This window comes from Hyperolius riggenbachi, chromosome 11, assembly GCF_040937935.1.
Source record: "Hyperolius riggenbachi isolate aHypRig1 chromosome 11, aHypRig1.pri, whole genome shotgun sequence".
Classification (NCBI taxonomy): Eukaryota; Metazoa; Chordata; class Amphibia; order Anura; family Hyperoliidae; genus Hyperolius; species Hyperolius riggenbachi.
In genome coordinates this window covers 80,794,387-80,818,137 of record NC_090656.1, presented here as the reverse complement: position 1 = coordinate 80,818,137, position 23,751 = coordinate 80,794,387, and the positions used below count along the sequence as shown (strand labels likewise).

General features: G+C 46.2%; 1 protein-coding gene across 5 annotated transcripts in view; it reads left to right on the top strand.

Moving 5' to 3' along the window:
• Nucleotides 1-23,751, top strand: part of LOC137539184 (ovochymase-2-like) — a 229,166-nt gene that overhangs the window by 95,356 nt on the left and 110,059 nt on the right. For all 5 annotated transcript variants that reach the window (XM_068261698.1, XM_068261699.1, XM_068261697.1 and 2 more), the window contains exons 12-14: nucleotides 3,038-3,131; nucleotides 7,357-7,488; nucleotides 23,306-23,380. In XM_068261698.1, coding sequence (XP_068117799.1) covers nucleotides 3,038-3,131; nucleotides 7,357-7,488; nucleotides 23,306-23,380 — 301 coding nt within the window. The remainder of the gene's footprint in view (nucleotides 1-3,037; nucleotides 3,132-7,356; nucleotides 7,489-23,305; nucleotides 23,381-23,751) is intronic.

Below are 23,751 nucleotides of genomic sequence, written 5' to 3'. Positions count from 1 at the left end.
AGTGCCTTATGGTAAAATCCGGCCCTGGCTGCACCACAATTAGGGCCTGATTATCCTCGATGCATTTCTCTCTGTAACCCATGAGGAACAGTAATAACTGCTTATGGCCCAATCATATACAAGTATAAAATGTGTTCTACATGAATACAGTGCCTACAGAACAGGGGCATAACTAGTTGGCCAGGCCACCCCCCCACGCTGAAATTTGTCATTGGTGCAGTGGCGGCCAAAGCCAACAATGGGCCCCTGTGCAAAAATAAATGAAGCAGGCCCCATGTGAGTGGGTGTGGTCATAACAGATCATGATTGGAACAAAGCAATGCCGATAAGATAAAAGTACAGAAACCTAGGTCACATTCTCTAGGCACTGTATTAATATAGCACACATTTTAAACCTGTATATGACTGAGGTACAAGTTATGATCTCTGTTTCTCTTGAGTTTCAGAGATAAATACAAGGAGAAAAGCTTAGAGGATAATCTGGTCCAATGGCATGGGACCAAGAGGACATGGGGCCCCTGTGTGCCTGCATGGGCCTATGTCAGCCTCTGCATTGCTGCGCCCCTTCCAGGAGCTAAGGGGGGGGGGGGGGAGGTCCTGTACTTGATATGGTAATCAGAAAGTGCAGCAGAAGCATTATTATACATTATCTGCTTCCAGCGATTGCGTCTCCTCCTCTTCCAGGTTAGTTAGCAAGTGCTGTGCAGCCAGCCTGATTATCGGCTGGCTGCATAGGACCGCCCCCTATTGTTACACCACTGCTACAGAATGGGATCTAGGTTCATGTACTTTTATGTTATCAACGTTATTTGGATCCAACCATGATCTGTTATGACCATGGGCACTCACAATGGGCCCCCTTCATTTATTCTGCACAGGGGCCCACTTTTGGCTTTGTCCTTCACTGGTGCTGGATGGGGAGAAAAAGGGCTTATTTAGAGTCTGGAAGAAAAGAGTGGAGGCTACTGAGGGTCAGGGGTTAGATAGAGGATAGATTGAGCACAGAAAGGGCTGATTGATGGAGAGTAGTGAGGAGAGAGTAACATACCTCTCAAACTTCCTGCTCTGCTCCTCTGTGGGAGGTGGACTTCAGCTGGTGCCGCCATCCATGACATCTTGATCTTCAGACGTGTGCGTGCACGTGCGGGTCTGCTCGTATGTATGCTGGCATGCGGCAGTGACGGTGGTCACAGGAGCGGAAAGGGAGGCGGGTTGTGAGGAAGACTTAGAGCCTGTTATATTAATGAGCTTAGGTCTAATAGTAATACATAGCTTGACTGCCCCACTCTGACTGTGCCCCACTAATTCTACTGTGGGCCCGCTATATTTTTTTTTCGTTTTACAATTCAAGTTAATTGAAAAACAGTGAAACATGAACAATATAATCCACATTCACAAGTGTTAACAAGTTCTCAGAAGGAATCATACCCGTGTTTCCCCGAAAATAAGGTATCTTACGTTAATTTTTGCTCCAAATGTTGTGCTAGGGCTTATTTTCAGGAGATGTCTTATATTTCTATTAACACACAAGTTCCTGTGCTGTGTGTCCTCCTGCCTTCCCAACTGTGCCATCTCTTCCTCTGCTGGATCCACCTCTTGTGTGCCCCCATGTCCTTCTCTGTACCCGTGTCGTCCTCCTCTATCCCCTAAACTCTTGTGTCCCATGTAACCCTATGTCCTCCTGGTGTCCCTTGTCCTCCGATATCCCCCTGCCTCCTCCTCTTACCCCCAGCTCCATATTATGCTGTCCCCATGTCCAGCAATGTCCTCCTAATCCTCTTCTTTCCCTCAGCTCCTTGCTGCTGTCTCCCGTACTTGAGCCTATTCGAGAGAAGTACAGCAATTTAAGTTTCTACTGGAGCCAATGGTGTAGCAGGCAGGACCATAGCTCCATTATTGGGCCATTCACTGCACTCGCTGAGTTGCAGTGTGTGCAGTGTTTGGCCCAGTGACGGAGCCTTAGTCCTGCTCGTGAGACCGTCGGCTCCAATAGAAACACAAGTTTCCATACTTTTTCCCCTTACTGTAGCTACAGCTTACTTTCGGGGTAGGGCTAATATTTCGACCATGCTCGAAATTTCTGCTAGGGCTTACTTTCAGGGGATGTCTTAATTTCAGGGGAAGAGAGTATATCACACTCCATTACAATCATATAACTACCTTGTCATGTTTGCAATAGTGATGGGAATTCCGGCTCTTCTCGGAGAATCGGCTCTTCTGAATCGGCTCCCATTAAAGAGCCGGCTCTTACGGCTCTCAATCGGCTCCCTATTAAATATCAATAGACACCGCTCAGAATCGGAGTAAAAGCCCCGCCCCCATCTCCATGACAACTTCAGACTGCTTCTCTGACTTGGGCAATCTCTCTTGCTACTGCTCTGCTCCCCCCCATACACTCGTACAAGCTGCAACTACAGGACTACATCTCCCAGCATGCCTCAGCGCCCTTTATTACACAGGAAAGCAGAGCTGTGTGGGGCGGCTGAGGCATCGGCTCTTTCAAAACTGAGAACCGGCTCTTGTCGTTCACAGCAAAGAGCCGGCTCTTAGAGCCGGCTCGTTCGCGAACGACCCATCACTAGTTTGCAGACCAGTATAGCTGGAATAGGCTTATCCAAAACATTAAGCATGAGTGTCGGAATAACACGAAAAACAGTGTCTCCATGCCCCAAAATGAGAGAGAAAAAAAGGGGAGAGCAGAAAGAGAACAGGACAGTGAAGACTCCATATAATCAGGGAAGTCAGGAACCCATAATAGCTTTATAATCATTTGAGTACTGAAACTCCACCAAGACCGACCAGGTCAAAACAATAAACTGATCAGTGCAATCCCGAGAAAGCAAAATGGCCCACTATAGTTATTCCCACAACTGTATAACCCACACAGTACTGAATTCATTTAAAGGAATATCTCTGGCTTCCCAGACCTTCCATAACTGAAGAGACCCACAAACCGCTGGAGGTGACCTACTGGCACATCATTGCTATTATTGAATTCTATTTCTAAGTTCATTCTGCATTTATCCTCTTTATCCAGGTGGAATTCCTTATGTTTGATGTGGAACCGCACAAGGACTGTGTGTTTGATTATGTCATTATTTATTATGATCTGGCTGGAACTGTGGTGGCGGGTGAGTTCATCTTTGTACATTGTAGTCCTGAAGCCACTGCTAAAGCAGCGCAGCTTAATGACAGGAGCGCAAGCTCAGCACATGCTATAATGTAGTAGTGCAGCCAGTGTGCACTGTTAACTTGTGCTCCTAGCTCAGGCATTGTCAAACTTGGCCCTCCAGCTGTTAAGGAACTACAAATCCCACAATGCATTTGCCTTTGAGTCATGACTGTGGCTGTCAGACTCCTGCAATGCATTGTGGGACTTGTAGTTCCTCAACAGCTGGAGGGCCAAGTTTGCCCATGCCTGTCCTAGCTTCTTCTAACTAATGCCGCTCCACTGAACCTGCCCTGAGCCAGGGGAGCCTTTAGGCATAGGCAGTACAAGCCATTGCCTGGAGTGCCATTGGTCCTGGGGGTGCCATGTTTCTGGATTAAGCACCGCCCCGCACTCTGCCCCGCCTCTTGGGTGTTCTATTACTTGCTTTTGTTGCATCTACTTAGCGAAAGTTGCAGGTAGCTGCCACCTCTGTGCCTTGTGCATCCTTCATTCCCCTTTTGTGCCTCCTTCTGACTATTTTTTGGGCCTACTTCTGTCTCCTTGTGCCTCCTTTTTCCCCCTGTGCCACCTCTGCCTCCTTCTCTGCCCCTTTGTGCCTCCTTCTGTCCCACTGTGCCTCCTTGTGTCCCCTTTGCCTGTCTTTGTCCCCTTGTGCTACCTCTGTCCCCTGTTCCTCCTTCTGTCCCACTCTGCCTCCTTCTGTCTCCCTTTGGGCCTCCTTCTGTCTCCATGTGCCACTTCAGTCCCCATGTGCCACCTCTGTCCCTTACACCTTCCTCTGTCCCCCTGTGCCTCCTGTGCCCCTTTGTGCCTTCTTCTGTCTCCCTGTGGCTCTGTCTGTCCCCCTCTGCCTCCTTCTGTCTCCCTGTGCCTCCTTACATCCCCCTTTGTGCCTCTTACTGTCTCCCTGTTCCACCTCCTGCCCCCCCCCCTTGTGCTTTTTCTGTTCCCCATTGTGCCTCCTTCTGTCCCTTGTGTGCCTCCTTCAGCCCCCTCTGCCTCCTTCTTTCCTCCCCCTTTGTGCCTCTATCTCTCCCCCATTGTGACTCAATTTGTGCCCCATTGTGCCTCCTTTTGTTCCCGTGTGCCTCTTTCTGTCCTCTTTTGTGCCTCCTTCTTGCCCTCATACCTTCAACTGTCACCATGTACCTCCCGTTGCCCCTCTGTGTACCTCCTTCTGTCCTCCTGTTCCTCCTTCTGTCTTCCTTGCCTCCTTTTGTCCCCCATTGTGCCTCCTTCTGTCCCCCTGTGTGACTCCTTCTGTCCTCCTTTGTGACTCCTTCTGTCCTCCTTTGTGACTCCTTGTGTCCCCCTTTATGCCTCCTTCTGACCTTCTTGCAGAGACGCCTGGGCCACCAGGCCGACCAGTCGGTCACAAGTGCTGTGTGGGAGGTGGGGAGGCACAGGGGGGACTGCGGCCTCCCCTTGCCCCGCCAGATGGTGTGTCACCAGGTGGTGAACTGGCCTGCGGCATCTAATAGGTGCTGCGCCAGTTCACTGGCCGCAGCCCGTAAGCTCAGTTCAGAATCAGAATCATTTATTTCGCCAAGTACAACGGGGGTTGTACCCGGAATTATTTTTGGCTCATACAGGGTCGGTGATGGTACAAACACATACATGCGATCCTTCAGCACATACAATCAGGTACAGTATGGTACATAAGTAAGCAATACATATATATAATACAGCACATGACTAGTGGAGGACGCGTGGGGCGGACCGGAGTGCTATGTGAGGGGAGCAGCCACATCTACCGACGGCGCTCGCTCTGCTCTGCAGCAGTTCCAGATGCCCTGCAGTGTGTAAAGGAAAAGAGTGTAAAGGAAAGGAGTGGATAGAAAAAGAGAGAGAGAGAATGGATAGCTAAAAAGAGAATGAGGAAAGAAAGAGACAGAAACATGCAAAAGGAGAGAGACAGAGGCAGAGAGTCCCCTTTAGGACTGCAGATTGTGTACAGATAATCAGTGCTCCCAGCCGAACTGAGGGGATCACTGAGGGGGGCCACGCTTAGCATAGTTCTGGCTTGGTGCCCAGTCCAGAGTCCATTTGATGATGGTTGCAGGCAGAGGGGACCTGGTGGAGTGTTCAGATGGAGGCAGGAACCCTGTGGCCGCTATTGAGGGCTGTATGTGGGGTGATCGACTTGGCAGTGGCCCCATCAATGGAGGTCTGGCCTGCGGGAGAGCTCAGAGGAGAGGAGCTTCTCCACGTGGGTGGCCTACCAGGCTGGAGGCGGCGGTGGAGACTGATCTGCAGCCTGCGGAGTCTGTGGGTTCCGGCAGGCAGAGCAGGGCTACGGGAAAATGGCATCCGAACCCCTGCACTGGAGACTATTTTGGTCTCCAGTGCAGGGCTTCGGGTGCAATTTTTCCGTAGCACCATAGGTTTTTCCCGTGCGCCACAGGTTTTCTCGCCTGGAGTGACAAAATGGCTAGAGGCACTCCTGCCCTGAGCCCTAGGGTCCAATGACTATAATGGATTTGATCCCAGCTCTTTGATTGGCCCAGTAGGCTGCCTGTCACTTGAGCTGCATTACCATCAGCAGCATAGCCTGTGCTGAGCTCGCGCTCCTGTCATTAAGCTGCTCTCGCAGCGCAGCTTCATGAATCAACAATATTGTCTTTATGTGCATATAAATCAAGACCATTTCTCTGTATTGTACTAACAGAAAGCCTGCTTGGTTGGACAGCTCTTCAAAGCTACTCATGTCACGGAGTATTTCCAAGGACAAATGAATTGCAGTAGCAATGCTCTCGTCCACGGAACTAACTAAAAGGCCTGCCACTTAATGGAGTTCTGGGGACTCCTGCTGTGTGGCTGGACTTCCTGGTTTGGAAGCCCTGTCATGCCCCTCCAGCCTTATGCAATGCCTCTGATGGGTCTTGCCACACATCATCTGCCCTGGCTACACCCCTTCCTACTCCCTGGTGATGTAATTGCCTGGTCTCTGCATCAATACCAAGACCAAGCAGATGTCAGTTGATGAGGAGGAGATGCTTGGTTGTGGAGTCTTTAGCTGGGTTCTCACCTGACTATGCGACTTGCTAAAGATCAGTGAACTCCCACAAGTGACACAACTCAGTGCTGTGGAGGCAATAAGGCTGCATAATGTGTATCCCTACTCCCTGCGCAGAATGCAGTGTGTAACTACAGCATTACTTTAAGTCTGATATGCATGTACTTTTCCCTAGTGTGGAGAAGAGGGCAATAGATGTGCTATTTACTTCCAGAGCTGAGCAAACCGTTTTATGGGAAAGATGGTTTGCCAGCTGAACCCCGTCTACCATGCTTTACTGAGGCTAATAAACAAAGTATGTGTCACACGACTGCCATCAAAAATTCCTGGGCCCCATACTGGGAAAACCTACTGGGCCCCACTCACTCCACTCCCCCCCCCCCCCCCCCCTAAATTTAAGGCGGTCGCTGGCGATCAGCAAAGCAATTTGACATGTAATCCTATGGGATTACTCTCACTGCAGCGCTTGCCATTTTCAAAAATCCCGAACGCACTGCATGCAGCATTTTTTCATCGATTCTGTGATACAATTCTCATTCACTGAATTGAGAATGACAAAGCACAAGCATGGCCAAATCACAAAAAAATCACAATGCAAAATCAGCCGGATGAGGCGAACACAGGCACGCTCATTGACAGTCTGTGCATTCTGTAACAGACTTGCAGCTGGGGCCCATGTGCGTGGCTTTGTTCACCGGGCCCCATACTGCATCCCACCTGTTATGTCCTGAAAGCAGCCCTGATGTCTCACCAACCAGGAAAAGGACTCTGCAGACTAATTCAGATCAGATCGCTATGTCGCCTTGCAGCAGATGGGTCCACGGTTTGAACCTCAGCCAAGGCACTATCTGCATTGATGTGTATGTTCTCCCCATCTCCTCTTGAGTTTCCTTCCACATCTCCAAAACATTCTGCCCTAGACTATGATGAACATATGACTATGGTAGGCATTAGATAGTGAGCCACTCAGGACAGTTAGTGACATGACTATATACTCCATAAAGTGCTGTGGAAGATGTCTTGGGAGTGCATACTCTTTAATCATCAACTCATCACATGTTCTTTGGGAAGAGTACCTGTTGTTTTTCTGATTTGCCATAAATGTTTCAACTGGCACTGCCAAGATAATTCATATTACATTATGTATGTCTTCTGATTTGCTTTCTAGGAAAGTTTTGTGGAGCTGTCCTACCCCCAAAAATTGTGAGCACGTCTAATGTCCTGCAGATCGTGTTTTCCTCTGATTCCTTTGTGAATCATATTGGTTTCAAAGCAATTATCTCCTTTGTGTTTGCAGACGGTAAGCAATTGTAAAGCGTGAATAATATCTATGTTTTTGAAGTAGAATACAGGCGCTGCTCCCACTCAAAGTATCTTTCACCAGCTGCTCAGGAGAAGACCATATCCACAATAGGTATCACAAAATCCAAGCAAAGAGCTCCACAGCGCTAGTGAGATACCACGATATCTGCAGATCCACCACAGTGTAAATATTCAGACAGTGACCATCACCAGAAATGAGTTCAACAAAAGGTCACTCACTGTCTCTTAAAAACATCACAATTTAATAAAATTTAACAAAGATAGCACATATACAATAGCTTACTTTAAGGGTCCTTTTGACAGGGACCCTTGGTAAGATAGAGCGTATAGTGTATACCAATACACAATTAAAATCTCACGGAATCAGTTGATTTGCCCAGTCTCCAGTTCCGACCGGTTTCGGCCTTCCGCCGTCGTCAGGGAACACTGGAGACTGAGCGTCTGGGCAAATATATATAAAGAGTTACCTTGCTCCGTGCCGTGCAGAGCCGTTGCGAGCGCGCTCACCGGCATACGTAATTCGCCGGTAAACTCAGATTCTGATTGGTAGAGAGACGTCACATGTCTGCACCGCACGGGAACCTGGGATAGGAGTACGTCACCAGGGATTCCCTCAGTGCGCTGCTATTGGGCAAACCAGGCCGGCGCATTGGCATAGCGACGCACAAATAGGCGTATTAACTGTCGCCTCAGTGATTGGCTACAATCACAGTGCAACTCGGGAGATGTAGTTCAAAGCATCTCATCTATAATGTTTAACCTCTTGAGGACCATGGTGTTAAACCCCCGTAGTGACCAGAACATTTTTTGACAAATTGGTCACTGCAGCTTTAAGGCCAAGCTGCAGGGCCGCACAACACAGCACACTAGTGATCCCCCCCCCCCTTTTCTCCCCACCAACAGAGCTCTCTGCTGGTCCCCAGATGTTTGTTTGTCATTTTTATTAATAAAAAAATGTTTTTTTTTTCTTTCATATACTCCCCCCTCCTTCCCTTCCTCCCCCTGCCAGCCAATCCATGTGATTAGCTGTCATAAGCTTCAGCCTATGACAGCCGATCACTCCTGTGCCTAAGGAGGGGACAGCCGTCACCCCTGTGCCTAAGGAGGGGACAGTAGAGTGCTGCTGCAGATCGCAGCGTTGTACCAGTAATTAGACGGCGGTTTCGCAGTCTAACAGTCTCCCGAGAGGCTCCGCCCACCAAGCAGGAGATGCGCGCGATCTCCTGCAAACCAGAGCCCCAAGACTTTACGCCGATCGGTGTTAGGCAGTCCTGGGGCTGCCGCCGCGGCCACGCCCATCGGCTACTGGTTAAAGGACCACTATCGCGAAAATTGTAACATTTTAAATATATGTGTACAAGTACAAATAAGAAGTATGTTTCTTCCAGAGTAAAATGAGCCATAAATTACTTCTCTCCTATGTTGCTGTCCCCTAGTAAGTAGTAGAATTCTAACATTACCAACAGGTTTTGGACTAGCCCATCATAGCCTATCTCCCCATGGGGGATTCTCAGCATGGCTTTTCTTCTGTATTAAGATATTCCCTAAAAAGGAATTCTACAATGATACTGTTCAACCTCCCTGCTTGCTGCACACTTTTTGCAGTTGGAAAGTAAAACAAAAACAAAAAACAAAATACATAAACAAAACCCTGAGAATCCCCTATGAGGAGATAGGCTAGTCCAAAACCGTCGGCTCTGTGACATTTCTACTATATACTGCTAGTAGCAGCAACATAAGCGAAAAGTAATTTATGGCTCATTGTACCCTGGAAAAACGCATATATTATTTGTATTGGTTTACGTGTAATTTTTGTGATAGTGGTCCTTTAACGTGTTTCTGAAATGGATTTGTGTACACCCTACAGAATATTTTTGCTGAATAGTTTTGCTCAGGCCAATTCCCGGTCTTAAAAAATACCTGAAGTGACATGTAACATGATAAAACAAGTGTGTAGGTTATGTTCAGTCCCAATCCTACTTATTGTTAGGCTGTGTTCCTTTTTTTCTTTTTCTCGCTGTAAAGGTAAAGAATCAGGAGAGTTTCTCTGCAGTCAATTTTTCTGTAGGGTAAGGTTGTATGCAGAGACTTAATCATTGTCCAGCTTAATGATCATTGTTTGATCATTAGGACAATGCTGTGATGAGTGAGCGCTGTTCAAAGGAGAGGGGAGGAGGGGACTGATGATGAGTGGTGCACAAGCAAAAAGCTTTTGTAAGAGGTAAACTAATATGGAGGAGATACGGGTCAAGTAAACTGTAAGCACATCATATATAAATTATCATCATTTTTAATGAATGCAAAAAAAAGATAGTAAATGATTAATAATAAAGACAGTCTTGATTGCCCAATCTTGCCCAGCGTTTCCACATCTATGTTCTTAAACGACCTACCTAAAGAATCTATAAAAAGTACTGTATACTAGAGATGGCTCGAACCTCCGATTTTCGGTTTGCGAACCGCAAACGCGAACTTCCTCAAAAGTTCGGTTCGAAATGCAATAGACTTCAATGGGGAGGCGAAATTTGAAAACTAGAAACATTTATGCTGGCCACAAAAGTGATGGAAAAGATGTTTCAAGGGGTCTAACACCTGGAGGGGGGCATGGCGGAATGGGATACACGCCAAAAGTTTAGGGGAAAAATCTGGATTTGACGCAAAGCAGCGTTTTAATGGCAGAAATCACATTTTATTGCTAAATTGGAGGCCTACATTTCTTTAAAACATCTTGCATGTGTATACATCAATCAGGGAGTGTAATTAGAGTACTGCTTCACACTGACACACCAAACTCACTGTGTAACACACGGCAAACAGCTGTTTGTGTAGTGACAGCTGTGCTGGACTACTGCGCACCATGGTGAGATTGATCTTCCTCACTCAGTGATGTCAGGTAATGTCTGACTGCCTTATCAACTTTCCATGGTTCTTTCTCTACCATAGTTAAAGCTTACATCTATTTTTTTAAATTACTTTTTCTGCTGGCTGTTCAGTACCTGTAACGAGAATCTGTTATGGAGGGGGCAAGTCTGCCATTCATTCAACTGTGTGAAACCTTCGATGGTATTTTCTCTGGCGACCACGGGTAATGGCCGGGGAATCAGGGTTCGATCCCGGTCCGGAGTTGGAGCCTGAGAAATGGCTACCAACACACATCCAAGGAAGGCAGCAGGCATGGTATGCAAGTCCAGAGGTAGTGACAAAAAATAACAATACAGGAGGACTTTTGACGCCCTGCTGTATATGAGACTAATCAACCTTACTACCTTTAATGAGAATCTGTTATGGAGGGGAAGTCTGCCATCAATTCATTCAAGTGAAAGTTATGCACTGACTGCCAGGTATAATGCAATGTGCAGTCACAGATGCAGTGAAATGTATGCAGTGACTGCAAACAGCTGTTTGTGTAGTGACAGCCCTCCCTCCCCCCCCCCCCCCGAGAGACACTCATATAGCCGGCGGTCATTGCTTCATTGTGATACGCAAGCCCCTTTACCGCGGCAAGGTAACGATCACGAAGGGGAATTGGCACATGTACATGCCTTTTGTTTTGTTGTTGCAGCTGCAGTGCAGCCAGAAAAATTAGGCAGGCATGTACACACACCAGAAAAAGCAGTATAGCAGCCGCTGCTAGCAGCGGCCTTAAAAATTCAGGAATTCGCCTTTTGTCCTAGACCGTTTTGGTGGTGGCGGAGAAGGCAGTCAATCGGCCAGCAGGCAGAGATGCTGTGTGGGGAGCGACTTAGTCTTGGGGCAGGCAGCCAGTCACATGGCGTACAGGCAGAGATGCTGTGTGTGGGGACTGACTTAGTCTTCGGGCGGGTAGTAGCCCTCCAGGATCCATGCCTCATTCATTTTGATGAAGGTGAGGTACTGAACACTTTTGTGACTTAGGCAACTTCTTTTCTCAGTGACAATGCCTCCAGCTGCGCTGAAGGTCCTTTCTGACAGGAGCTTGAGGTAGGGCTAGACAGAAGTTGGATGGCAAATTGTGACAGCTCTGGCCACAGGTCAAGCCTGCGCACCCAGTAGTCCAAGGGTTCATCGCTGCCTCCAGTGTCTACACATCCACACTTAAAGCAGTAGGATCAGCCATACTATGCCAGGGAAAAAAAACACATATATAAGTAGATAAATACTTGATCTACTTACATAACACATGTATTATACTGTCCATGGTTTGATTTCAGTGAATGTTATATAGTAAATTACGAGAATTCTGTTCCTGGTGGGGGCCATATCTTTTGCCCACAGTTAAGGCTAACTCGTGATGTCATTTCTGCCCTTTACTTTTTTTCTTGTCTCCTCCAATCGCTGAGTCGCCTCAGCCTTGCTTGTAAACACAAGTGAGTAGGGGATTAGGTTTCAGATAAGAAGCTGGCAGGGAAATAAAGGGAAGAGGAGGAATAGATTATAGATAAAAAGAACCCCCAGCATGCAATTCTTTGGCACGACTACTAGGGCCAGTGTTCCTTAAGTATGTGATAACTCCAAATCATAACAGCAGAAAAAGTTTTGAAAGTTTTGAATGCATGCTTAGCATCTTTATCACTTAATACACTCAGACCAGTTGCTGTTGAAATTTGATTTTTATGATGACGATACCGCTTTAAGGTCAGGTAGTCGACTACCTGCCGGTCGAGGCATTGGTGGAGGGTGGATCCGGAAGGGCTAAAGAGAGGCTTTGGACTAAAGAATGTCCGACATCCCCATGAGATCGCTGGAGTGTCCTGTCCTTGCCTGCGTGGACATGGGAGGAGGATTACTGGCAGTGGTACCTTTATTCCATTGTTCTGTGACATCACCCTTAAATGCACTGTAAAGCATAGTTGCCAACTTGTTCTGCATGTGCTGCATCCTTTCTGCCTTCTGGTGAGTTGGTAACATCTCCGCCACTTTGTGCCTATACCGAGGGTCTAGTAGCGTGGACACACAGTACAGCTCATTCCCCTTGAGTTTTTTTTATACGGGGGTCCCTCAACAGGCTGGACAGCATAAAAGACGCCATCTGCACAAAATTGGATCCAGACGTACTATTTATCCTCTTGCTCTTCCTCAGTGACGTCAGGTAAGTTCTCCTCCTCCCCCCAGCCACGAACAATACCACGGGAGCGTTGAGCAGCACAAGCCCCCTGCGATGCCTGCTGCAGTTGTTCTTCTGCCGCCTCTTCCTCCAAAAAAACAAACCACCTTCCTCATCATCTGAGTCTGACTCGTCTTCCCCACACGTCTCTTCCTCATCCTCCTCCTCCCCCCTCTTTGCAGGTGTTGAGGAAACATCTGGTTCTGATGAGAATTGTTCCCACAAATCTTCCCCCTGTTCCTGTTCACGCTCCTCCACAGCTTGATCCACCACTCTACGCACGGCACGCTCCAGGTAAAAAGCATATGGGATCAAGTCACTGATGGCGCCTTCACTGCGACTCACTATGTTTGTCACCTCCTCAAACGGCTGCATGAGCCTACAGGCATTTTGCATGAGTGTCCAGTTCTTCGGCCAGAACATCCCCATCTCCCCAGACTGTGTCCTTCTACTGTAGTTGTAGAGATACTGGTTGACGGCTTTCTTCTGTTGTAGCAGGTGGTCAAACATCAGCAGGGTTGAATTCCAGTGAGTCGGGCTATCGCAAATCAAGCGTCTCACCGGCAAGTTGTTTCTCCACTGAATGTCGGCAAAGCGTGCCATGGCCGTGTAAGACCACCTGAAATGCTCACACAACTTCCTGGCCTGCTTCAGGACGTCCTGTAAGCCTGGGTACTTAGAGACAAATCTCTGAATGATGAGATTCAGCACATGTGCCATGCAGGGAACATGTGTCAACTTTCCCAAATTCAAAGCTGAAATTAGATTGCTGCTGTTGTCACACACCACGTTGCCGATGTCCAGTTGGTGCGGGGGCAGCCACTGATCCACCTGTTTGTTAAGAGCAGCCAGGAGAGCTGCTCCAGTCTGACTCTCCACTTTGAGGAAAGACCTGTCTAATATGGCGTGACACCGTCGTACCTGGCATGCAGCATAGGCCCTGGGGAGCTGGGGCTGTGTAGCTGGAGAGGAGATCGCAGCACCAGTAGAGTTGAACTGCCACTCAGCCAAGGAGGAGGAGGAGGATGAGGATGACAGTGAAGAGGATGTAGCAGGAGGAGAGGAGGTGGCAGCAGGCCGGCCTGCAAGCCATGGAGGTGTCACAAGTTCCGCTGCACAGCCACGTACTCCCTGCTTGCCAGCGGTCACCAGGTTTACCCAATGGGCTGTGTAATGTACCTGCCCTGACCGTGCTTGGCAGACCAGGCATGCGTGGTCAGATGGACCCTTGACCCAACGCTGTGTGCCAGAGATGACACCACTTGCCTCTCAACTTCATGGTACATTGCTTTTTTTTGGTATTGCCTTTTTTGATAAATAATTGCGGCCTGGTATCTTCCACTGGGCTGTCCCAATGGCCACAAATTTATGGAAAGCCTCAGAGTCCACCAGCTGGTATGGTAACAGCTGGCGAGCTAACAGTTCCGCCAAGCGAGCTGTCAGACGCCGGGCAAGGGGGTGACTGGCAAACATTGGCTTCTTCCGCTCAATGATTTCCCTCACGGACACCTAGCTGCTGCTGTCGGCAGAGGAGCAGGAACTGCTCAAGGTGAGAGGCGGAGTGGAGGAGGGTGGCTGTGATTGTGAAGGTGCAAGGGAGAAAGCGGCTGAAGATGATGCACCTGAAGGAGGAAGAGGAGAAGGAGGGTGGCTTTTCTTTTGTGTGCTGCTTTTCCTCAGGTGGTTTTCGCATTGCAGTTTGTGCCTTTTCTGCATGTGCCTTCGTAAGGCAGTTGTCCCTATGTGGGTGTTGGCCTTTCCAGGGCTCAATTTTTGGAGACAGAGAGAACAGATGTACAAAAAAAAAGGAAGTGGAGACTGCTACACTCACGTGTAAACACAGATGGGAGCAGGGAAATCAATGTCGAAGTCCACAAGCTATGATTAAGGAGCCATTCATTGCTCCGATACGCGTGAGCTTTTTATCTGTACACTGATGATGGATTTGGAATAAAGAGTTTTCTATTTCACCCTACCTCCTGGTGTAGCGGGACTTCAGAGAGAACAGATGGCTGTGGGCACTATGGTGGCAGGGCATGTTGGCTGGCTGTCCATAGGTGGTGATACATGGCGGCGGACACTGCCACCAGCTGTTTCTGACAACGAGCTCCCCCTGCTTCTTTCAGCAACTCGTCTTCTCCTACTCCTCTCTGACTTCCGCTCTGAACTGTCTCCCTGTTCATCTCTTCTTTTGGGAACCCACGTGGCATCCGTATCATCATAATCATCCTCCTCAGCTTCGCTTGCCTCAGACACCTCATAAAGTGCACCAACAGCAGGAACTTCATCATCCTCCTCCTCACACGTAACGTCCATAGTGTCGCCTAACTCAGACATATGAGGTGGTGTAACTTGCTTAGCGCCTTCGTCTTGTTGTAACAATAATGGCTGTGCATCAGTGATTTCCCCACCAAATAACTCATGCGAGGTGTCAAATGCAGCGGAAGTGGTGCTTATAGTAGCGCTGGTGGCTGCGGAAGATGAGGTGTTATGTGTTAAATAGTCAACCCCGTCCTGACAATTTTGGGAGTTGATGGGACGTGCCTTCTTCTGAGCACTGTACTTTGGGCCAGGGCCGCACGAAATCACGTCAGCACGACCTCAAACAGACCTGCCGGGTGGCCTGCCTCTGGGTCTGCCCCTGCCTCTGCCTCTAACAGTTTTTTCCATATCCAGGGGAGGGGGGGGGGGGGATGAAGTGAAAGGTATGCACTGACTTGACTAATACAATGTGCAGTCACACAGGTTCAGTGAAAGGTATGCAGTGACTGGTATTACAATACAATGTGCAGCTGTCACACAGGTGCAGTTAACAGGTATGCTCGGAGTGGTATATTACACAGCGTGCGGTCACACAGGTACTGTGAACAATTATGGAATGACTGGTATTACAAATTTTCTGCAGTCACACACACAGGTATCTAACAGGCACAGTGACACTGCGTGCGCTCATGTAGGTAGGTGGGTGCACTGAACAACAGGTAGGTATATGCAGTGATGGGTATTACAAATGTGCACCTGTCACACACACACAGGTACCGGACAGGCACAGTGACACTGCGTGCGCTCACGTAGGTAGGTGGGTGCACTGAACAACAGGTAGGTATATGCAGTGATTGGTATTACAAATTTGCACCTGTCACACACACAGGTACCTGGACATGCACAGTGACACTGCATGCGCTCACATAGGTAGGTGGGTGCACTGAATAACCGGTAGGTATATGCAGTGATGGGTATTACAAATGTGCACCTGTCACACACACACAGGTACCGGACAGGCACAGTGACACTGCGTGCACTCACGTAGGTAGGTGGGTGCACTGAACAACAGGTAGGTATATGCAGTGGTGGGTATTACAAATGGGCATCTGACACACACACACACACACACACACACACACACACACACACACACACACACACACACACACACACACACACACACACACACACACACACACAGGTACCGGACAGGCACAGTGACACTGCGTGCGCTCATGTAGGTAGGTGGGTGCACTGAACAACAGGTAGGTATATGCAGTGATGGGTATTACAAATGTGCACCTGTCACACACAGACAGATACCAGACAAGCACAGTGACACTGCGTGCGCTCATGTAGGTGGGTGGGCGCACTGAACAACAGGTAGGTATATGCAGTGGTGGGTATTACAATGTGCACCTGTCACACACACACAGGTACCGGACAGGCACAGTGACGCTGCGTGCGCTCATGTAGGTAGGTGGGTGCACTGAACAACAGGTAGGTATATGCACTGGTGGGTATTACAAATGTACGCCTATCACACACAGACAGGTACCGGACAGGCACAGTGACACTGTGTGCGCTCACGTAGGTAGGTGGGTGCACTGAACAGTGAACAAGTGCAGTGATTGGAATTACAAATGTGCAGCTGCCTGTCACACACACAGTCACTGAATGTGCTGGGCCTGGCAGTGGCACAGTAGAAATTACCACCAAGGGGCCAAAGGCCAGCTGCGACTGACTGACAGGGCTGTATATAATGCAAAAAAAAAAATTGATCACAAGAACAAGATTAGCTCTCAAAAGAGCTGTTGATGGGTGCTTTTTTAGCAATAAGAATCAGCAAGGAGCAAGCTAACAAGCCTACAAGAGCCTAACTAAGCTTTACCTATTATTCTCTCTGAGTCTGCAGCAGCAGCAGCTCTCCCTTCTCTAATTACTGCAGGCACACTAGTGAGTGAAAAGGCTGACGCTGCCTGCCTGTTATAAGGGAAGGGGGAGGGGGGGGCTCCAGGAGGGAGTGTAGCCTAATTTGGCTACAATGTGCCTGCTGACTGTGATGTAGAGGGTCAAAGTTGACCCTAATGATGTACTATGGGGGCGAATCGAACTTTCGGTAAAGTTCGCGGTTCTCCGCGATTGCGAACCCCGGAAGTTCGCCGGCGAACCGTTCAGGCCATCTCTACTGTATACTGTATTTACTCTGTTTACCCTTACACTACATGAATTTCATACATTTCAACAACCTTGTACAATCATGACTATTTAATGCCTAAGCTTGTCTCTGTGCTCCCTCTTGAGAACATTGTTTACATTGTCCGCACAAGCATAGCATAGGGAGAGACTCAGTGAGGCTGCCATATTTTTTTCCTTTTAAACAATACCAGTTGCCTGGAAACCCTGCTGATCTACATGGCTGCAGTAGTGTCTGAATCACACCACACGCATGCAGCTACTTCTGTCAGATCTGACAATCAGAAACACCTGATCTGCTTCACACTTGTTCGGGGTCTATGGTTAAAAGTATTAGAGGCAGAGGATCAGCAGGATAGCCAGGCAACTGGTATTGTTTAACCACTTGCCGACTGCCCACAGCCGATGGGCGGGAGCAAAGTGGACGCCGAAAGGACCGCAATACGCCCATTGGCGTTGCGTCCTTTCGGCATGCCGGGGGAACGACCCCTGTTTACACCCAATCACTCCCCTAATCACCCATCAATCACTCCACTCTGTCAACGCTATTTTTTTTGTTTAGGTCCTAACTGCCCTCTGGGGGCTCCTGATCACCCCCCCCCCCACCCGTCAGATTCTCCCCAACCCCCCCCCACTGTGTACTGTATGCATCTATCCCCCCTGTAATAACCCACTGATCACCTGTCAATCACTCCCTGTCACTGCCATCCATCAATCAACCGCTAACCTGCCCCTTGCGGGCAATCTGATCACCCACCCACACCATCAGATCACCCGCAGACCCGACGTCAGATCACCTCCCAAGTGCATTGTTTACATCTGTTCTCTCCTCTAAACACCCACTAATTACCCATCAATCACCCATCAATCACCCTCTATCACCACTTGTCACTTAGGCAGTTAGGGTGCAAAAAAGTGCCACACATGTGGTATCACTATACTCAGGAGAAGTAGTATAATGTGTTTTGTGGTGTATTTTTACACATACCCATGCTGGGTGGGAGAAATATCTCTGTAAATAGACAATTGTGTGTAAAAAAAAATCAAAAAATTGTCCATTTACAGAGATATTTCTCCCACCCAGCATGGGTATATGTAAAAACACACCCCAAAACACATTATACTACTTCTCCTGAGTACGGCGGTACCACATGTGTGGCACTTTTTTGCACCCTAACTGCGCTAAGGGGCCCAAAGTCCAATGAGTACCTTTAGGATTTCACAGGTCATTTTGAGAAATTTGGTTTCAAGACTACTCCTCAAGGTTTAGGGCCCCTAAAATGCCAGGGCAGTGTAGGAACCCCACAAGTGAACCCATTTTAGAAAGAAGACACCCCAAGGTATTCCGTTAGTAGTATGGTGAGTTCATAGACATTTTTATTTTTTTGTCACAAGTTATTGGAGAATGACACTTTGTGAAAAAAAAAAAATCAACTTCCGCTAACTTGTGACAAAAAATAAAATCTTCTATGAACTCACCATACTATTAACAGAATACCTTGGGGTGTCTTCTTTCTAAAATGGGGTCACTTTTGGGGTTCCTATACTGCCCTGGCATTTTAGGGGCCCTAAACCGTGAGGAGTAGTCTAGAAACCAAATTTCTCAAAATGACCTGTGAAATCCTAAAGGTACTCATAGGATGTTGGGCCCCTTAGCGCAGTTAGGGTGCAAAAAAGTGCCACACATGTGGTATCACTATACTCAGGAGAAGTAGTATAATGTGTTTTGTGGTGTATTTTTACACATACCCATGCTGGGTGGGAGAAATATCTCTGTAAATAGACAATTGTGTGTAAAAAAAAATCAAAAAATTGTCCATTTACAGAGATATTTCTCCCACCCAGCATGGGTATATGTAAAAACACACCCCAAAACACATTATACTACTTCTCCTGAGTACGGCGGTACCACATGTGTGGCACTTTTTTGCACCCTAACTGCGCTAAGGGGCCCAAAGTCCAATGAGTACCTTTAGGATTTCACAGGTCATTTTGAGAAATTTGGTTTCAAGACTACTCCTCAAGGTTTAGGGCCCCTAAAATGCCAGGGCAGTGTAGGAACCCCACAAGTGAACCCATTTTAGAAAGAAGACACCCCAAGGTATTCCGTTAGTAGTATGGTGAGTTCATAGACATTTTTATTTTTTTGTCACAAGTTATTGGAGAATGACACTTTGTGAAAAAAAAAATCAACTTCCGCTAACTTGTGACAAAAAATAAAATCTTCTATGAACTCACCATACTATTAACAGAATACCTTGGGGTGTCTTCTTTCTAAAATGGGGTCACTTTTGGGGTTCCTATACTGCCCTGGCATTTTAGGGGCCCTAAACCGTGAGGAGTAGTCTAGAAACCAAATTTCTCAAAATGACCTGTGAAATCCTAAAGGTACTCATAGGATGTTGGGCCCCTTAGCGCAGTTAGGGTGCAAAAAAGTGCCACACATGTGGTATCACTATACTCAGGAGAAGTAGTATAATGTGTTTTGTGGTGTATTTTTACACATACCCATGCTGGGTGGGAGAAATATCTCTGTAAATAGACAATTGTGTGTAAAAAAAAATCAAAAAATTGTCCATTTACAGAGATATTTCTCCCACCCAGCATGGGTATATGTAAAAACACACCACAAAACACATTATACTACTTCTCCTGAGTACGGCGGTACCACATGTGTGGCACTTTTTTGCACCCTAACTGCGCTAAGGGGCCCAAAGTCCAATGAGTACCTTTAGGATTTCACAGGTCATTTTGAGAAATTTGGTTTCAAGACTACTCCTCAAGGTTTAGGGCCCCTAAAATGCCAGGGCAGTGTAGGAACCCCACAAGTGAACCCATTTTAGAAAGAAGACACCCCAAGGTATTCCGTTAGTAGTATGGTGAGTTCATAGACATTTTTATTTTTTTGTCACAAGTTATTGGAGAATGACACTTTGTGAAAAAAAAAAATCAACTTCCGCTAACTTGTGACAAAAAATAAAATCTTCTATGAACTCACCATACTATTAACAGAATACCTTGGGGTGTCTTCTTTCTAAAATGGGGTCACTTTTGGGGTTCCTATACTGCCCTGGCATTTTAGGGGCCCTAAACCGTGAGGAGTAGTCTAGAAACCAAATTTCTCAAAATGACCTGTGAAATCCTAAAGGTACTCATAGGATGTTGGGCCCCTTAGCGCAGTTAGGGTGCAAAAAAGTGCCACACATGTGGTATCACTATACTCAGGAGAAGTAGTATAATGTGTTTTGTGGTGTATTTTTACACATACCCATGCTGGGTGGGAGAAATATCTCTGTAAATAGACAATTGTGTGTAAAAAAAAATCAAAAAATTGTCCATTTACAGAGATATTTCTCCCACCCAGCATGGGTATATGTAAAAACACACCCCAAAACACATTATACTACTTCTCCTGAGTACGGCGGTACCACATGTGTGGCACTTTTTTGCACCCTAACTGCGCTAAGGGGCCCAAAGTCCAATGAGTACCTTTAGGATTTCACAGGTCATTTTGAGAAATTTGGTTTCAAGACTACTCCTCAAGGTTTAGGGCCCCTAAAATGCCAGGGCAGTGTAGGAACCCCACAAGTGAACCCATTTTAGAAAGAAGACACCCCAAGGTATTCCGTTAGTAGTATGGTGAGTTCATAGACATTTTTATTTTTTTGTCACAAGTTATTGGAGAATGACACTTTGTGAAAAAAAAAATCAACTTCCGCTAACTTGTGACAAAAAATAAAATCTTCTATGAACTCACCATACTATTAACAGAATACCTTGGGGTGTCTTCTTTCTAAAATGGGGTCACTTTTGGGGTTCCTATACTGCCCTGGCATTTTAGGGGCCCTAAACCGTGAGGAGTAGTCTAGAAACCAAATTTCTCAAAATGACCTGTGAAATCCTAAAGGTACTCATAGGATGTTGGGCCCCTTAGCGCAGTTAGGGTGCAAAAAAGTGCCACACATGTGGTATCACTATACTCAGGAGAAGTAGTATAATGTGTTTTGTGGTGTATTTTTACACATACCCATGCTGGGTGGGAGAAATATCTCTGTAAATAGACAATTGTGTGTAAAAAAAAATCAAAAAATTGTCCATTTACAGAGATATTTCTCCCACCCAGCATGGGTATATGTAAAAACACACCACAAAACACATTATACTACTTCTCCTGAGTACGGCGGTACCACATGTGTGGCACTTTTTTGCACCCTAACTGCGCTAAGGGGCCCAAAGTCCAATGAGTACCTTTAGGATTTCACAGGTCATTTTGAGAAATTTGGTTTCAAGACTACTCCTCAAGGTTTAGGGCCCCTAACATACCAGGGCAGTATAGGAACCCCACAAGTAACCCCATTTTTGAAAGAAGACACCCCAAGGTATTCCGTTAGGGGTATGGTGAGTTCATAGAAGATTTTATTTTTTGTCACAAGTTAGCGGAAATTGATTTTTATTGTTTTTTTTTCACAAAGTGTCAATTTCTGCTAACTTGTGACAAAAAAAAAAATCTTCTATGAACTCACCATACTCCTAACAGAATACCTTGTGGTGATGTCTTTCTAAAATGGGGTCACTTGTGGTGTTCCTAAACTGCCCTGGCATTTTAGGGGCCCTAAACCGTGAGGCGTAGTCTTGAAACCAAATGTCTCAAAACGACCTGTGAAATCCTAAAGGTACTCATTGGACTTTGGGCCCCTTAGCGCAGTTAGGGTGCAAAAAAGTGCCACACATGTGGTATCGCTGTACTCAGGAGAAATAGTATAATGTGTTTTGGGGTGTATTTTTACACATACCCATGCTGGGTGGGAGAACTCTCTCTGTAAATGGACAATTGTGTGTAAATAAATTCAAAACATTGTCATTTACAGAGATATTTCTCCCACCCAGCATGGGTATGTGTAAAAATACACCCCAAAACACATTATAGTACTTCTCCTGAGTACAGCAATACCACATGTGTGGCACTTTTTTGCACCCTAACTGCGCTAAGTCCAATGAGCACCTTTAGGCTTTACAGGGGTGCTTACAATTTAGCACCCCCCAAAATGCCAGGACAGTAAACACCCCACAAATGACCCCATTTTGGAAAGTAGACACTTCAAGGTATTCAGAGAGGGGCATGGTGAGTCCGTGGCAGATTTCATTTTTTTTTGTCACAAGTTAGCAGAAATGGAAACTTTTTTTTTTTTGTCTCAAAGTGTCATTTTCTGCTAACTTGTGACAGAAAATAAAATCTTCTATGAACTCACCATGCCTCTCAGTGAATACTTATATCAACTTATATCTTGTTTATATATAGCGCTTGTCCATCATTTTCATGTTCACTACGTAATTATTAGGAAAATCTTTGCTGTGAAAGTGGTTGTTGAATGGACAGATCTGTTGTTATGTAAAGCATTGCTTTTTGTTTACAGCTGCAATTAGCATATTTACATTTTTATTTATATATTTATTTTCTTTAACACTTAAGCCTAACTGGACAAATATATTTGTCCAGTGTAGTTGTGGAGACTGCACCACCAGTTTGTTATTAAGTGAGGCATATGTGGTATCATTTCAACCGTGAAGAGTTGCAAAATACATTTTGGTGTGTCTTAAAGCTTGGGCGCAGGTCACATAAAAAATGGGTAGGGACAAACTCAATCCAACATAAAGTAATTTTCAAAACTATGATCAAACTCCCAATGGAGTTTAGAGAGTTTTAGGGTTGAGGCCCATGTCTTGTGTATTCTTTGTAGCCACAAACTGAATCAAAAGCAATTACATTTTGCATATTTTGTACCAAAATAAAATACTTGTAAAATGAAAACAGAGAAACAGAATATAAGAGAAAAAACATGTATTGTTACCTTAGGAACTTGGCTTTGTAAATATGTATGCCATGAGGTTATATTACTAGTCTCATAATCATCGATAGTGTACAATGAGAAAGCAAAAAACACAAAACAGATTTGAAATAGTATTTCAAAACAGAAACAAAAATACAATATTGTCACCATACATTGTGCTAGGAACATAATCTAAATGTTATAATAACCAGGATGGATGAGCAAATACAATTAGTGGGTTTAACTTATACTTAGCACTGTTTATTGTAAAGCTATATTAGATGTAAATGGAGAAATAGTGTGTTTTCTATTTTTTTTACCTTAATTTCCTCTCTAAAAATGATGAAATGAACAAAATTTTCACACACTAAAAGCCTAATTTGTCCTGAAAAAAAAATCAATATTTTCATGTGTTGTTACAGCTGACGTTGGACCCCCAGAACAGAAAGTCGGGTACAACCCATTCTCGAGAATTCAGAGCAGAGTCTTAGATTCTGGTAAGAAGTTTTATATTTTTTAGGCTATGTGTACATGGTCACTTGTATAAAGAAACCTGAGGAGAAAACAAGTACAAGTTATGTATTGGAAGTATAGATAGGAGCGACAGGCACTACGGCAACCTGTTCTAGTACGGAGCTTTACAAGCAGGGGGACTCCTCAGAGGGTAAGCCTTCCACCAGGCGTGCTCTGTATCCCAGAAAAAACGTAAGAGAGATATATCTGGCACTGCACACATGTGGTGTTCCTCTTTAAGGCCTCGTTCACATATATACATGCTGCCGTGTGCATTTCGGCAGCATGTGTGCGATCAGCATAGACAGCACTTCTGGTGTTCAGACTAGCAGTGTGACGCGTTATCACACTGCTG